This window comes from Liolophura sinensis, chromosome 8 (assembly GCF_032854445.1).
Source record: "Liolophura sinensis isolate JHLJ2023 chromosome 8, CUHK_Ljap_v2, whole genome shotgun sequence".
In the NCBI taxonomy this organism is placed as follows: Eukaryota; Metazoa; Mollusca; class Polyplacophora; order Chitonida; family Chitonidae; genus Liolophura; species Liolophura sinensis.
Window position 1 is genome coordinate 6,193,723 of NC_088302.1, and position 14,311 is coordinate 6,208,033.

At 40.0% G+C, this 14,311-nt stretch overlaps 1 protein-coding gene across 1 annotated transcript; it reads left to right on the forward strand.

Annotated features, from left to right (window-relative positions):
- Positions 1-471: 471 nt before the first annotated feature.
- On the forward strand, positions 472-4,963 carry LOC135473903 (uncharacterized). Its single transcript, XM_064753837.1, has 3 exons — positions 472-1,879; positions 3,267-3,428; positions 3,814-4,963. Exons 1-3 carry the CDS (start codon positions 490-492, stop codon positions 3,879-3,881), a joined length of 1,620 nt encoding a protein of 539 aa, XP_064609907.1. The 5' UTR covers positions 472-489; the 3' UTR covers positions 3,882-4,963.
- The last annotated feature ends 9,348 nt before the right edge of the window (positions 4,964-14,311 follow it).

The following is a 14,311-nucleotide window of genomic DNA, read 5'->3' on the forward strand; positions in this document are numbered from 1 at the left end:
CGTGACCAACCTCTTTGCTGACTTCATATTCAAGTCTCAATTCCAAGATTATCCACACTGGAGAAATTCATATGAAATCAGTTTGTATAACGGACGTAACAATGCGTTTCTAAGTCCGCCTCTGCGACAAGTTGAATTTCGCTCACGATGTTAGCGATGAGGACGATTACAATGCTTTCAGAATTGAATATAAACCATTGACTGAGACCATCTGCCATAACTTTAAGAAATGTTACCTTATCCGACTGAACTTGTTTATGCTAAACAAGACGGTCGTTGTAGTTCTGTCTAGCCTTGTCATCTTAACAACTGAATGTATGTGACTTTGGATAGAAAACATAAACGATTAACACTGGTATTTATTTTAAATAATAAAATAATTTTCTTTCCTTAGGATCTGGTGTCATCACGCCATTTTTATCCATCTTTCTGAAAAACCTGGGGCTTCACGCAACAGAAGCTGGCATCATCGGAGGGTTCCTTCCATTTATGGTTTTTCCACTGCGTCCACTGCTCGTGGCCGTGTCAGAGCGTTTCAACATTAGAAAAGCTGTCTTCATCGCTGCTTTCCTACTATTTCTTGGTTCTCGAATATGTTTTCTGCAAGTTCCCGCGAACCCCTCGGCTACCGCCACCTTGGTGAGCATTAACAGTTCTACTGTACAATTTCTGTCAGCTCCTTGTCCCGTCGATGGCATCCACGTCATAGAGTGTACGAAGGTGTGCGCGTCACGTAGCACTAACGGTCAAGACAGTACAGTTCCATCACTTGATCAGCTTTTATGTAAGGGACTAAAAAAACAACACTTGTCTGGGGATTACGGTAGTACAACTGATTTATGTCCAGTCATTTCTCAACAAACGGACAATGACCTACTTGTTTTTGAATCTCAATCATTTCTTCATTCATTAGACATTTCCCTTCTGCGAAATATTAGCACTCTTCCAGGCAGTAATGAAAGCATTAGTTGCGATGAATATATGGCAAACGGATTTGTCTACCGCGTGAACAAAACCCATTTGAATGATCCGGGGATGGACGTATGTTCAAATTTCACATCCATGATATGCAGCAATGCTGGAATTATCGCTGAGAGCACTTATCACGAACATACATTTAGTGTCACATTTTGGCTTTGTTTTCTGCTGTTTTTTGTATCCAGTCTATCGGAGTTTGTGATAATAAGCGCTTTGGACGCCGTAGCTTACGGACTGTTATTGAAAACAAAATCCTCGTATGGGCTCCAGCGAGTATGTGGAAGTATTGGTTACTCTGTCGCTGCTTTGCCCGCAGCTTTTCTGTTGGATGTTAGCAGTGGAGCTGAAAGCGAGATCGACTTCAGTATTCCCGTTTACATCGGAAGTGGCATCTTGCTTATCACGACGATTGTTTTTGGTACTTTGAAAATTCCAAGCAAAAACAGGACACAACAAGTACACAAAATATTGTGCAAAGTCATCAAATCTGCAGATGTTCTGGTGTTTTTCTTCATATGCGCCTTTTTGGGAGCTCTTCATCTCAGTGTGGAGATGTTTCTCTTCTGGTATCTGAAGGAGTTAGGCAGCTCCCAGCTTACTATGGGCCTGGCTGTTGTGTCACGAACAGCAGGGGAGTTGGTTTGTCTTGTGCTCAGTGGATTCATCATTAAGAAAATCGGAGAGATAAAGGCGATATACCTGAGCATTTTGGCGAATGTCGTACGTATGGGAGCCTACTCTTTCCTGAACAATCCGTGGTACGTTCTTCCCATCGAGCCGCTACACGGACTGACGTTCTGTTTGATGTGGGCCGCCATGTCACACCACGCCTCTGTTATAGCGCCAGCGTCCATACTCTTTACATTCCAGAGCGTGCTCAGCGGTATAATGATCAGTATAGGTAAGGTATCAGATACTTTGTATGACGCTTAATAAAAGTAAACCGGAAACTAATCTACAAAAAGTATTAAGTTAGTGAAGCCGTTTAACTGCCTTTCTTTATTTTTAACCGGAAATGAACGCCTCTTTTAATAATTTCTCCTTTCCTTGTTACTAACTCAAGTTTCCTCAAAGTTTCGTAAAAATTAGCTGTTCGCCAAAGCGCGGTAGCAAACAGTTTGGGCACAAACAAACAATGAAACAAACAATTAATAAAACAGGAATAACCATGGCAAACAGGCTGATAAACAATGGAGGCAACATATTCTTTCTTGTTGAGGGTAACACGGAGGACTATATCGCGCATATATCTATAAGGGGGGAAGCTCGTAACATTAGGCATGATTTATTTATGACTCTTTTTATTTTGTTGGTGTTTTACGCCGTACTCAAGAATACTTCGCGTATATACGATATCGGACATAATGGTGGGAGGAAACTGGGCAGGATCAGGCAATTGCACTAGATATAAGGAAGAAAGTACAAATAACACCATCATGTATCATATTATAAAAACTGGATTGAACCAAATTTGCAACAGATCAAGATTATATGCAAGGCTAGATATAACTTACCTCTTGATCCCCAAGCATAGGATCAGTATCACAAGGCATGTATAAAACATACATATTGTATTGGTTGTATATTTCATTGATTGTTTGCCTAAAATTTCCCCTTATATGACGGCGGACACACTGGGTAGATGAAATTAGAGTCATCAGACTAAACTAACGCCCTGCAACAGATACCTGGCAATCCACCTGACTAAAAAACAATACCTGCATTCGAACACGTGACCTAAGAATTCTTTCCTTCTTTGATTGGTGCTTTACGCCGTACACAAGATTATTTCACGGCGGTCACCATTATGGTGGGAGTAAACCGGGCAGTCTCCGGTGGAAACCCACGGTCATCCGGTTACCGGCAGATCCCCAGAGGAAGCCAGAATGAGCTGGGCTCACAGCGACCGCATTGGTGAGAGCCATCTAGGTCTTTACGCTGCGTTGACATGATAATCCACTCGGCCATGGAGGCCCCAACACGCGACGTCGTCGCAATTTAAAACTCTTACAGTCGACCCTGCAGCCAGTTGCTCAAAAGTGTACTAAACATTATGCCAGGCTTAAATCTTAATACCAGCCTTGTTCTGTTACATAATCAATAAGATTTTAGTCCATGACAAGGTCAACATCAGGCTTAACTGCTCATACATTTTTGAAGAATATATTTTAAACTGAAATTTGCATTTCACCACTAAAATTTAACTTGTACGTTTGTCTTTACCCCTTTTCATTCGATACAAATTTGATATCACTAAAGTAAAATGTAACCTTCTGTTTTTCATCTAGGCGGTGGTTCTGGAGTGTTGCTCACGGGTTGCCTGTTTGACAACGTCGGTCCAGTGTGGACATTCCGATATTACAGTATCGCTTCTGCGGTTGTGCTGATCTCCTATTGCTCATTACAAACCTGGGTATTCAACCGCCGGCCAATAAGTACAATAAACGAAGGTGAGAGATGGGAAATGAATTTTTCATAGATTTCCATTTTTGTTCCTCTTTAGTAGCTTGAATTATTTAATCACAGCTATGCCTCCATAAGCATCATGAGAAAACACATCATGCTAACTACCAAGGATTTTTACTGAACTGTAGTATACTATAAATGTACAAATAATGACGTTGGAATATTTACACCTCTTCGTAACATTATTAAGTAAAACGAATCATTAAGAAAATAAATGTTATTGTACCTATGCTTCTTATTCTTGTCTGTTTTACCTCAGTAGTAGATTGTTACCTTATGAGCCAGCGACGACCATTTTCTGAATCAACTGCATTTGCTATTAGTCTTGTCCATTGTGTATTGATTTTAGATCTTTTGTTTCTTTTGCAGAGGTCCATGTGGAAGAAATGGATTCTGCTGTGCCACTGAAGGACAAGAAAGAAAACGTGAATGGTTAAATGTAATGAATTGTGATTAGTTGGAGTTGATTCAGCTTGATTGGACGCCTTGCCTTTTGATGCCGTGCCAATTATCTGTGGGTGATAATAGCATACGAGCGGGTGGAGATTAGCAGAACAATTATTTGCAACAATTAAGATCCATAATATAAAAGGTTGCATCATCGCGAGTAACACGAGAACAGCGAATACAAAACTATCATTACCACAAATAGCCATTTAATTAATAAGACGGGCTGGCGATTTAATATGCATTGAATGAATGAATACACAGGACGGGTTGACAATTTCGCAGCTACAGGTCTCAAATCCGAATTTCATTAATGCGTGTAATGCACCTCATATAAACGGTTCTGACGCATTAAAATTGGTTAACATTCGTTATCATACTAGAGGGCTGGCTTGAGAGATCACCTCATATAAACGGTTCCCTCATTCCTAGGTTTCTATTAAGACTGTTCACATTTTGCCCTACATAACATAGAAAGATATCGTAAAGAACACTTCTTATTATGACACAGTAAACAGACAGTGTTAACACAGAGGTGTTCTCAACCCCTTGAATGAAGTACATTCATGGCATTTGAATACATCTACAGAAAAAGGAACCGGTTAACATCTGGTTATCAGACTCTTCACATTCCAGTCAAAAAGGCTCAAACAGCAACAGATGTTTGATATTAACATGATAATGACGTGATATATTTAAAATGGAATAAAGTTTCTAAAGTTTGTATGTTCACAAGAACGCAAAAAAGATATAGTTTACGACAAAGGGACATATAATTCAGTGTTTACTTTTTATAATATCGGATGCGAAAAGTAGTTCTCCAAATGCTGAATAGCCCGTGCTGATATTCATCTGATATTTATATACAGATTACTGGCTGCATCACAGGCTGGTGCACTGCTAATACCTGTTCAGATAAATGTTTCAATGTCGTTGTAGCTTACATCTAATCAGATAACATGAAATTTAATGGTTATTTTACATAAAGATGAGAAATCCAAGCACAGAACATAGTTCACAATTATGAACTTTGGTGGGTTTTAATTCTCTATACAATAACCTGGGATAGTAACTAACTAACCAGTGATATTTTTGGTGGTGGTCAGCTATTTAAAATAATCTGTAATATAATTAAGACGCTGGCCGCCGTCGTATAAGTGAAATATTCTTGAGTGCGGCGTAAAACAACAATAAAAAAAATCCTTCGCGCAATGGCTTAAGTAGAATTATGTAAAAAGAAATTCTCTGATGTTAATTTCAATTTATTATACGTCACTAGTCTAGAATTAATCATAATGTTGTCATCAATACAGTTAGGAGTATATCAACCAGTACTGATGTTTTTATCTTCAGGGATAAAACTCTGTTAAAGAAGTTAATTGAGTTATTATTTCGGTGATTTGGGTTAACAAATTGACGGTGCAAATGACTATTTTTTACAAATATATGATCTTTTTTATCATCTTAGGAACGTTCTAAAAATTGTCAAGCTATTTACCACTGTACACGCTTACTGTTACGGCATAGAGCCGGATTAAGAGTACACACAGGTTGACATTCTTTTGACTGATTTTGCGTTACTAGTACCGACTGGTTTTGTTGTGTTACCATTGCCGACATGTTTTGTTGTGCTGCCAGTACCGGCTGGTTTTGTTTTGTTACTAGTTCCGAGCTGACCTAAACTTGAACCTGGATCTGCTCATGTAAGGTACGAGACCCTTACTGCTCAAGGTACAATCACTCCTCAAATAAACGTATCCCGAATACACTCTTCATTCTAAACTATCCGGTTACCTCAAATACCTCCTATCTGTGGATAACATTTCTCCGCGATGTACAAAGCTGTTTGCATAAGAACTGTCGGAGAAAACCGATCCAAATAGGCCCGCTTTATTAAATTTACTTTTACAACTATGTCTGTGAAAGAGTGGAGCGCAGAGCAGTACAGTAGGATCAGCTGTCCAGCAAATGTATTTGCGATGGCTACTTACATACTTTCACTACCATGAACCTAAATCTAATGGTACCCATCAAATAAAACTTTTTTCATTTGGTTATAACCCAATGTGTGAGCTGACACTTGGTCATTCAGTGATTGAAGATGGTCTAACAGTTCAGTTCAGTTCACCTTGTTCTCACCAAGATGCAAACCGTGCACTCCTCAAATAAATATATCTCTACAAGCATAAGTTGATTCCAAAGTGTATTGAAACCCATGCCATAAATAACTGTTAACAAAAAATGGTGTTTTAACACCGAAAACTGAGATGGATCGGAAACAAGCATGGAGTACTGTAAACCACCTATTGCCACCAAAACCCGCACATCACTGAGGGCTTTAGATAAAGAGGATGTCAATGATTTTTATCACATCTTTCATTAATCCTGTATACACACAACGAATCGGCGAAACATAGTTCACAGCAATGGAGATTAAGTACGTGAAAAACGCAAGACGAAAGGCCACACCTTGTCGAAGGATATAATAAACCAGGGTGATATAATGTAAGCCTCTACTGGGGTGGGTCAGTACAGAGACGACGTTCACTACGAGCATCTAACACATTTACATCCTATTCGGCATTAGGGTATTTAATGAGAATATACCAGATATTTTCATCCAAAAATCCATACACGATAATCAAAACAAATTTTGGGTTTTAACCAAGAAAAGCGCAATTTACTGCCTTTCAGTAAAATATATACTTTCAGAAATAATTCTTTCCTTTAGTTTAATGTTATCTTCCCACAAGCATTTAACCAAAACACCATTTGATTCTTTGAAAATAAACAGATTAAGGTTTTGACCTTGGCAGAATGTCATAGTTTACGGTGACATCTAACACAGAGGCTTGGATAGGTTGTAAGGGTATGAGATATTTACACACGCATGTGTTGTCACAGTCTGATTGTTGACTGTAACGTTTCAAGGAAGATTGCAACTTGCGACTTTTCACTGCCAAAACATACACTGGGAAGTCTAGCATTATCTAGCACATGGCAATGTAAATTCGGTCTATTGTCTACTTATAAGGCCCTACCGAATAGCCTCCTTGGGGTCACTCTCCCACTTTAATGGTGCGTTTTTAAGAGGATGCTATGGTTAGAAGGGTCCTCTGAGAATGGTTAAATCCGTCAACCCAAGCTCAGAACCTCGATTAGAGATGAATTGACGTACATTTTGGCCACCCATAATCTCTGATGTCATGTCAATGGTTTGCCTACAAATAGTTATCAGCAACGTGACATAACCTACATAGTGAGTTCCTAAATGAGCGATGCCCCACTTCTTGTAGTTTTACACTTCAAAATGAAATTCATACGTGTTACTTCATACCTGCTGTCGTGTAACAAAGGAGGTGACTGAGAGGAGCCCTACTCTGGACATCATGCTTCTAAGTTTTTTAGGACTGAGCAATGAGTTACCAAAAAAGGGCCATTCCTGCCAGAATTCTGTTCAGAGGCGTGGGAAATGTATTCATGGTGTTGAACGACGTTGACACGTTGGATATACATTTTGCAACAGTTGCAATCAAAACGCAGTTAAGATGGATATTTTAATTAGCCACATCTTATGAACCACTTTCTAAAAGCAATTGTGTACAAAATGTACACAAGATTTGTAACACAGGTGCACATTATTTGTAGGAAATTTGAATAGGAACAGTAATGGTCACCTGGAATACATCACTTTTATGTACCTACACTTTTAATGTGTACCGAAGTCATATAAGGGAAATATTCACAAGTACGACGTAAAACACCAATGTTACGACCCAAACTGTCTGTATTATAAAGAGATGGCTTGTTCGAAATACACGACAGTTTAGCCGCACAAAAATGTAACCAAAACCAGCAGATTTTATTTTACAACAATTTATTAGGTTTAACAAGAACAGATAACAGACTTTTACAAATACTAAAGTACTAAAGTTTAAAAAGAAAGGATAGCAGTATCTATACAAATACTTAAGTACTTACTTACTTATGTACAACGGTGGACAACTTATGTCCAAACGGACACATATATTCCACAATGCGGAAAACCATACAGGCATAAATTTTCTAGAACAAGAAAATTCTTGAACACTTGTTGTAAACAAACGGGCCCCGAACTAACGGGTATTCTGGAACATTCTAAGGCAGAGGCAGACAGCAGGCCCTGAACTCAGCATATGTAAACAGTGGAAAGCTAAATTTAGAAGCTGACGGCAGTCGTGCACATAACACCAATCAAATAAATAAATATTCCATTTGGACGTGCTACTATTGAACGAGTGTCTGTTTCGACGGCTGCATTCTGAAATAATCTATAAATAAAAATCGCAAATGGAAAACTTCGATCGCTAATGATTATGACAGATTTAACCTTGGAAATGGACATACAGGCTATTCTAATGTTAAATCAAGTTATTTTAGTGATATAGATTACAATATTATTAGTGTATAAATCGCAGGGAGTGCAGGGAGTGTTTGAGCAGAAAACTGCAACCATTTCAAATTGAAGGTACCAACATATGTTTGAAAACGTTCATTATTTTAACGCCTTTCACGTTTGAACGAGATAATTCCAAGTGAGTGCTGAACAGAGAAAGAAAACGCCGAATGCTCTTCTTACACGCCCCCCCCCCCCACTCAAAAAAAACTGTTCTTGTTTTCTTCACTGATGGGCATGTGCTACTGGATGGTATTTATAAAATCTTGATAGTGGGGCCCCAGCTACATAATGAGTTTACTATTCATTTAATTAAAGACAGGTGTACATTACAACATGGTCATCTCCGGTGCACGCAGTAATCTTTGAACCAGAAGTCACTTTGAGCTCGGACGTCAACCATTGTAATATATATGTAGTCGGTTAACTTGTCACGAGCAATTATAATCAATTTGCCCTGGCGCCCCAGAATGCCACAGGATTCTATTTTAAATTAAGATGTTATAGGATGATAAGTAATACAATGGTGAGTTCTCATACACTTAGTCAAAATACCTCGAACATTTTGGTTCTTAAATGTCGCAGTGATTTGGGATTTTATTTACATAGCATGTCACTAAATAAGCAGTTAAACAAATGAAATATAAACCCCCTGCATACCATCTACATAGAGTATCACGAAATCAACGCCACGCTAGTAGTCGTTTACAGTTTTGTATAAGTCAAAGCAGGGAGCTTTTCAGCTTGGTAATATAATATTTACCATTTTGGTGACTGCACACCAGAACAACGCAACATGCCGAAAGAATGTGGCTACTTCTTTAAGAGATAATGTATCTCATGTTCACATATGTTTTTGTATACATACATAGGTACATATATCGACAGTATATCTCCTGTGAGCATATGCTTAGATCTTGCTCACTGCACACAGAGGAGGAAGGGTAATATCTGCCCTGTGTTTAGGCAGGAAACGAGTGATACCAATCGCCCTAGGCAGGGAGAGTACGGATATGTTAGGTAAGGATTTCTCACTCCATTGACCACCCATGAATGTTAACAGCTAATGAGGTGAGCAATTATCTAGGGCTTGTATATAATGCTAGTCAGCCACTAACCTGGGCCATCAACCATTCATGACCATGGACAACTGCTCAACAAACGGAAGCTCTGCCCATATAGTTATCCCAGGAAAGGCAGTAACTGGGACCTTATACGCCGTATCCATCATTGTGCCCAATGCAATCATCATTGGTGTCATTTGCCGTACCACCTGGGTATCAAAACAAAATTCCATCCCTAGAATTTTAATGACAGGCCTGTGCTCTACAGACCTGGGATTTGGAGGTATGTAGTATTGTGTTCCTATTTTTCCATGACTACATGTCGGAAATCACATCAGATTTCATAACACTTTCTGATGATAATTTGGTTACAATTTCCAAACTCGATCTATACGTATGCCACATTTCGACATCCAATATGCGATGTATCTATGCGCTTATAAATCCAAACTACGATTTAGCGAGGTACGAGTCAATTCGCATGATAAGCTGATTTAGAGTACAAAACGCCATACCTGTAATTATTTTGAACCAGAGATTTGCTGCAACGTTACCACATGCCTGCAGTAAAAAGGAAGTGTATATTGTTTTTGGACCAGGCCACAGCCATTATTTCTTAAGTACTTGTCTGGCATTCAGAAGCTGCTACCAGAAATGAAGATTTGTTTGACGTATAATATTTGGGCCTTAAACCAGTCGTGTAGATGTGAATAGACCTTAAGCTTATTGTAAGAGCAGGAGACACTAGGACTTAAACCAGTCGCAAGTGTAAGCACGATTAGGACTTAACTTAGTTGTAAATGTAGGTTCGACTTAGCCCTTAACAGATTATTAAATAAGGTCGTAAAACGAGCGGCGAATGTAGATATGACAAGGCCTTAAACTTGTCACAAGTGTTGATGTGACTGACCTTAAACTTGTCGTAAGTGTAGGTGTGACTAGCCTTAAACTTGTCGTAAGTGTATGTGTGATAGAGCCTTAAACTTGTCACAAGTGTAGATGTGACAGGGCCTTAAACTTGTGGCAAGTGTAGGTGTGACAGGGCCTTAAAGTTGTCGTAAGTGTAGATGTGAAAGGCGTGTTAATTGAATACATTATTTTGCCTGATCATACAGGTGTATATGAAAGGAGGAAAAACTCGCCCAGCAAGCCTAGCCAGCCGGCCGGACATACCCGCTATGCCCTCCTTGTCTGAATGATATCTCCCGTGCCCACGCAGCCTTTGACTATCAATGTATGGTACCGCGCCTCACGGTGCAGATATAGTTAAATCATATTTTTGCGCCTAAGTCATCATTTTATTTACATCTATTCCACGATTGCATCAGAAGATATAGTTTGTACAGGACAGTGATATTTATTCAGCTATTGGGAATATTTCTAATTTCTCGCTTCTTCCCGGCGGGCTTAGTAAGCCTACATGAATGAAAGAATTATGTTTTCCAGTTAACATTAGTTTGTGCGATATTCCTGGTGCTAACGATTTAAGGGCTCCAGAGCCCTTTTTTAAAACGATAATTGAAAATTGAGAAAATTGCCCATTTGAAATATATGGACCCTTTTCAAAAATATCCAAAAGTGGTCATGTCTGAGTTCCATAAAATCACATTTCCGCACAACTAACTGCTAATAAAAGTAAGATCCAGGAAATACTTAACTGAATGTGTACATGTGGCAATTTAGGAACCCTTGAGCGGTTTCTTACGAAGCTTGATTTTTGTGAAGGCTACATTTATATATTTCTCAAAAGTACTGCTTATCGACATTGGTGCGCATGCGTAGTCCCCTCGGATTAGGAGGATTAATTAAGGAGGTTTACCTGTTGTCAATACACGCATCTGGTTCATTAGGTTCCTGCTAATGTTTGTTTGTATAACATGTACACCACTGGTTACGTAGACTTTTGCAAAGGCAGCAGTAATTGCAGTGTACCATCGTGTGATGCATCGAAATGGAAGTCCATCTGCCATCGAACAGGAATGCCGTCCACATTTGATTTTTTTTTTTTTTGATTGGTGTTTTACGCCGTACTCAAGAATATTTCACTTATACGACGGCGGCCAGCATTATGGTGGGTGGAAACCGGGCAGAGCCCGGGAGAAACCCACGACCATCCGCAGGTTGCTGGCAGACCTTCTCACGTACGGCCGCCAGCATGAACTGGACTTGAACTCACAGCGACCGCATTGGTGAGAGACTCCTGGGTCATTACGCTGCGCTAGCGCTTTAACCGTCCACATTTGTAATATGGCATATATACACGCTGTGTGTGCACACAGTTTCCTGCTGTTTTTCAGAATACTAAAAACGTATCTTCCTTCCATATATACTTCAGTGGTTGAAGTTCCCTCCCCCTGACGTTAGGTGGCGCTAATCGCTGCACATGTGGCCACAGACCCGCATTAGTTTAGGAAATGAGCGACTAGATTAGCGTTTAGCGCTGTAGCTCAGTCTCAAACATTCCGTGGCCAATAAGCTTTGTTGCGTACCTGGCCCAGCCTGTGAGAAAGAAGCCATAAAAATCTTGACATAGGTTGACCGTCAAAATCTGGACATTTCTATGCCGGCAGCTGGCAGGGGTGCCTAGCAACGGCAAGGGGACGTCACTCGCAGCCCCATCATTACCTGTCTCCTTGTGTCCTCTCGCCCAGAATTTCCAACTTTCATCATTAAAACTCATACCTGCACATAGCGTAGACAATTTCCATCATTTTGATACCAAGCATGCACCTGTACACCAAAAACGGCAGGCTGGCAGCAAAAAAAGACTTTACACCCTAAAATACACAGAACTACAATCGAAAACGGAAGGCCTAATGGGGCTCTGTGTCAATGTAGGGGTAGGCACACTACAAATTCACCGCACCAGATATCATCACTTACCTAGCGTGACTGTTTCCTGCGCACATTCGTGGGTTTCTTCCCACCATAATGCTGGCCGCAGTCATATAAGTGAAATAAAAGAAAAAAGAACGGCTTAAAACTTCAATCAAATAAATAAATAGCGTCATTGTTTCCGACGGAAATTTATGTACCTGTTTCTGTTCTAAGTGTTCAAAGCTTTGTGACACCACGGTGGCGTTGAACATTGCGACGTCAAATCCTAACTTTGGGACACCACGACATTCCTGTCATAGCTTGATGGGCTTCACCCTTTGGGAACGTGTTACTCTAATTCTTCTAAAATTTGAGACAGATATTAGTAGTGTTGTTATGTATGACTATTTAACGTCTTCATGTACTGTTAGTCTGCGGACCTTTGTGAAAGCATAACAGGCCCTGTTATATATGTACAGCGCGGACCTGGCCGAAAGCACCTTGTTCAAGGCTCTGTTTATTTAACTGGCTGTTCATTGGCTGTTAAACTCTGTGTTTAAAAATAGTTGAATCCACCTGGCACGTATATAAGCCGTGTTTTCTGTGCAGAGGGGAGGTATTTTTGCTGCATCCACTGGGAGCCAGGAGAGTGTGAGACGCTCTCTTATCGAGTCCATTATTGTGATATGAGCTGGTGATGCCAGTTTCATTTGGGAGGACAGATTTTTATGCCGGCACCGTTTGTGTACCACTGATGTCTGGTTTATGTGAATTTCTGCGGAAGTCACGTTTATTGGTGTTCGGATCTTTATTATGATTATACAGTGTTGACTGTGTAGTTTGTTTAACACGCTGACCTCACCTGACCAACAAGGTCGTCAAGGACTCTAAACTGAAGTTTTCAGTTTTGCAAAGGACGTTCGTTCTGCCACAAGGTGACATTACTCTACGTCTCTGAACGGCTCGTTTGTGAGCTTCTGCGGGAGCTGTGACTGATCTGAAGTGGATTATACCTCCATGCCTGTATTTACCCTGTGTTGTGCTCTGCGGGTGTGACGTCATTCAAAGGCTTGACTGTTCCAGTTCTGTGTAACCTGTGTACTGTGTTTGTGTTCTCTAACCTGGCGAAGTACCTGTCTAGGACAATTTGTGACTTGTGTGAATTGTGTGTTTATCCCATGGTGTTTACGTTGGATTTCCTGGAATACATTCCTTGGGATGCAAAGGTGAACTGGAAACTTGTAAAGACCGGTAATACTGATGTGTATGTTGTTGTTGTTGTTGTTGTTTAACTGTCTGTAAAACTGTACGTCTCATTCTATATATAAAGCATTGTTTACATTGTAATATTGGGTAACTGAGTCTGTTTTCTGTTGCTGTTTTCAATACCGTAACAGTGTTAAAAATAGAATATTATATTTTTTACCAGACCTTTGGAAAAATAAAGATATTAGTACGTTGTTCATTAGATGGTCGAATCATGGTAGAAAAAAGAAACTCAGCATTCCTGCTAGCATTACACATATATTGGCTGAAATGAGCAGACCAGGTGTCCCAAATTTTAGAAGAAATAGGGAACTATATATAAATGACCAATCGTCGGTCAGATAGGCTTGTGATGTACCTGACATCACATAAAAAGTGCGCAGAATACACCAGGGAACTCACAGGCACACTGTAACATGAGGCTGATATGCACTGAGTACTACTATATAGTATATTGCGAATATAGTGCTGGGGCCTACAAGTACTCAGCACTAAGGTTGCCGTGTGCCTGTGGGGGAACCCGACTACATGAGTAGTCTGTTTCCCTGGCAGCATCAGCCGATCGCTGATTTGCGCGAGATTGATAGGATACCTCAAGGCTGAACTTCACCTTCCAACACCTCCCAAAACTGTTATTGGTGATTATGTGTCAGCAGGCAGTGGAAATCAACTGCGTTCAGCGCAGACAAATTTTAGAATCAGAAGCGGTTGTCACTTTTTGGCATTTTCCCAATCATGCTTTTCACATGTCGGCCATGATAAAAGCGGAGGTTCGGCGGCAATATTTACCGTGTCTCATGAACATGACGGGGAAATAAATTAAAATTACACTATACCT

What these genes read in the sequence shown, in the direction of transcription:
- LOC135473903 (XM_064753837.1), top strand. Translation starts at nt 490, where the DNA reads ATGGTTTTTCCACTGCGTCCACTGCTCGTGGCCGTGTCAGAGCGTTTC. An exon ending in CGGTATAATGATCAGTATAG is followed by an intron (nt 1,880 to 3,266) that starts GTAAGGTATCAG and finishes TTTTTCATCTAG; the next exon opens with GCGGTGGTTCTGGAGTGTTG. An exon ending in AATAAGTACAATAAACGAAG is followed by an intron (nt 3,429 to 3,813) that starts GTGAGAGATGGG and finishes TTTCTTTTGCAG; the next exon opens with AGGTCCATGTGGAAGAAATG.